The 2,813-nt window shown below is 30.6% G+C and overlaps 1 protein-coding gene across 1 annotated transcript in view; it reads left to right on the top strand.

Annotated features, from left to right (window-relative positions):
- The first annotated feature begins 1,757 nt into the window (after positions 1-1,757).
- Positions 1,758-2,813, top strand: part of LOC117175315 — a 3,959-nt gene continuing 2,903 nt past the window's right edge. The window contains exon 1 of the mRNA XM_033365024.1: positions 1,758-2,614. Coding sequence (XP_033220915.1) covers positions 1,758-2,606 — 849 coding nt within the window. The 3' untranslated portion in view covers positions 2,607-2,614. The remainder of the gene's footprint in view (positions 2,615-2,813) is intronic.

The following is a 2,813-nucleotide window of genomic DNA, read 5'->3' as shown; positions in this document are numbered from 1 at the left end:
CCAATACATTAACAGAAAATTCTTTCGCTTGAAGTTTGTCGTAGCTCAAACTTCCTCGCTCACTTTTTTAATGTGAAAGTCTAAAAACGTGGTTTTTCATTCAGATTAAAAAAAAAACATCAGAAATTAACTTTCGACACTTTTTGGACACTGTAGCCTCTGCTAGAGTGTCACGAATAAAACTCAAAAAGAAATTTGTTAATTAGTTCATAAACGAATTACTTACGGCGAGTTGAATGTGAAAAAACATGGTTTTTTCAATTAAAAAAAGTAAGTTTTTATTTATTACTGGGAAATTTGCAGCCAGAGAGGAAAACTGTAAATGGAGACTCAGGTTCATTTTTCAAGAGCTATCTAACTATATCTTTGGTTTTTTCAAATTTCGAATTTCACTTTTGATACCTGACGTCACAGCCTGGACAATACTTTTACTCGTTCTCGAGCGCCAGTCGCCTCTTGTTCAGAACTCCTCAATTACAGTTTCAGATACAGAACTCGTCCCTTGGTGTCTTCTATTATTTTATACTAATATTTTGTAACATTAATTAAATATGTATAACATAGAAAAGATAGGCTTTTGGTTTATTCTTTTTCATAAAAAGATAAATAGGCGCTCGCCGTGGCGTGCGCAAAACGGCCAGTGTTATTATAAATTAATTATATTGAACTAAAAATTTAACTATTAAATTTTTTGATAAATGTTAAATTTTATAGTTAAAAATTCAACTATTTGGTTGAAAATTTATTTATTTTTTTTAAATGTTCGACTTATTTAGCAGAAAACTAATATCTTCTTGGTTTAAAATTCATCTTTTTGATAAATAATTCATCTTTTCGATTTAAAAATTTAACAATTTGGTTGCTATTATTTTTTTTCTTCATTGACTTGAAAATCTTTTGTATATGGAAAATTCAATTTTTTGTTTATTTTTTGTTTTGTTTATAAACTCGTCTTTTTGTTTTAAAATTCATCTCTTTCGGTAGAAATGTAACGTTTTTTGAATAAAACTGCAACTGTTTAAACAAAAATCGATCTATTTCAGTTGATGATCCAACTATTTTTTTGAAAATGCTTATTTTTTAACGAATTCACCTTTTTTATTTAAAGTTATCAACTAATACATTTTTAGTTTATTTATTCTATTTTGAAAAATTGCATTTTGTATTTTGTAATTGGCATTTTGTTAAAGATTCGTCTTTTTGGTAGAAAGGTTTAAAAATTCATCTTTCTAGTTAGAACTTCAACTATTTGGTTAAAAAGACATCTTTTTCGTTGAAAATGCTATATTTATACTCGAAATTTGAGAAATATAAAGCGTTTCAGATTGAATTTAAATCATAATAGCATTGAATAACAAATTTCGGATACAAAAATATTTTAAGCATTAATTTAAAATTTTTTAATTCGAAAGAGTTCCACTTTTAGTTATTGAACTAGTAGCTTATATTTGACAACTTTAATTGAAAAAATTTTCATTTTTAGGACTTAAAAATTTTATTATTTCGATGAAGAAAAATTTTTCCGAACCAGCCATTCTTCTCCTCGAGTTTTTCTTTCGATAAAAACAGCCATCCTGAATCTCAAAATTATGACGCCATTAATTAGATCTAATCTAAGTACTCAGCACAGTCACCATTTCGGAATATAATCGAATAGCATAACATCAATCTGAAAAAACCACTTAGCAGAATTCTGATAAAAAATCTGTCGGTGGGGAAATCTTTGAATCATATTCGGCCATCAATTGTCGCACAAGATGTCGAAAAGCTATCAAATCATCATTATCGTGATCATATATTTGTCTCAAGTGAATAGTACCCCAATTTCTAAACATAGCCGGATTGATGAAGCTTCTGATGAGCTAGTATCTTTGGATGACTACTCAGAAGAAGAAGTACTAAATAAAGGGAGAGATGAAAATAAGAATGGTGGAACACTCATCATTGATGGAGTCAACAGCTTCATCTTTCTTCCGAATGATGAAAGCATTTCTGATAATGTCCAACCTTGTCATCCAGGACATCCAGGATGTGCACAACAACTAATAAGGACAATGATTAGATCCACAATTTTGATACGTAGAACAACACCTAGACCACGTCGACCAATAAATTCAGTACGTCCAACAAAACCATTTTTAACAAAACCTCGTCCAACCATAACGGCCAAACCAGCTTCATCAGAAAAGTTAGGAGCATCAAATTGTGGTACAAATGGCTTCTTGGGATTTTTGGGGATAATGCCTGCCGGTTGTCAGCCCTTATCTGGTGACAGTTTTTCACAATTGGCTGGTTTCAGTGATTTGCTTGGAACATGTTCAGATCCAAAAAAGAACCAATCAAGAAAAGCGTCTGCTAGGGAATCAATTTCATCAAAGTCATCAAAGTCGTTAAGGCCAACAGAGCTGCCAGTTTATCCAGAACGAAAAAATAATTTATGGAATGATTATGATGGATTGGAAGCGAAGGGTAAGGCTGGTCGGGAAACTACGTGGAATATGGAAAATTTTTTGTCCCCTAGAATCAATCATGAAGTTGATGTAAATTTACTGCGCAAAATGTATAATGAACATTTGAATGACAAAAATACAGCTAAATATCGGTAATGGAAAAGGTAAAGAAAAGTATATTAATATATGTGACGTGGAACGAAGAAACCAGCCTTAGGAACAAAACATTCGTTTTTTAGCAATTTTTTCGATTCTCAATTATGAAGATTTCCCCTAACGAATAAAAAAAATCTCCATTAATCCATAATTGAAATAAATTTTCTAAAAATTAAAAAACAAAATTGATATTTCTAAATCTCATCC

Source organism: Belonocnema kinseyi, chromosome 6 (assembly GCF_010883055.1).
Source record: "Belonocnema kinseyi isolate 2016_QV_RU_SX_M_011 chromosome 6, B_treatae_v1, whole genome shotgun sequence".
NCBI classification, from domain to species: domain Eukaryota; kingdom Metazoa; phylum Arthropoda; class Insecta; order Hymenoptera; family Cynipidae; genus Belonocnema; species Belonocnema kinseyi.
Note: the sequence above shows the minus strand (reverse complement) of the source record. Positions and strands in the feature narration are given on the sequence as shown.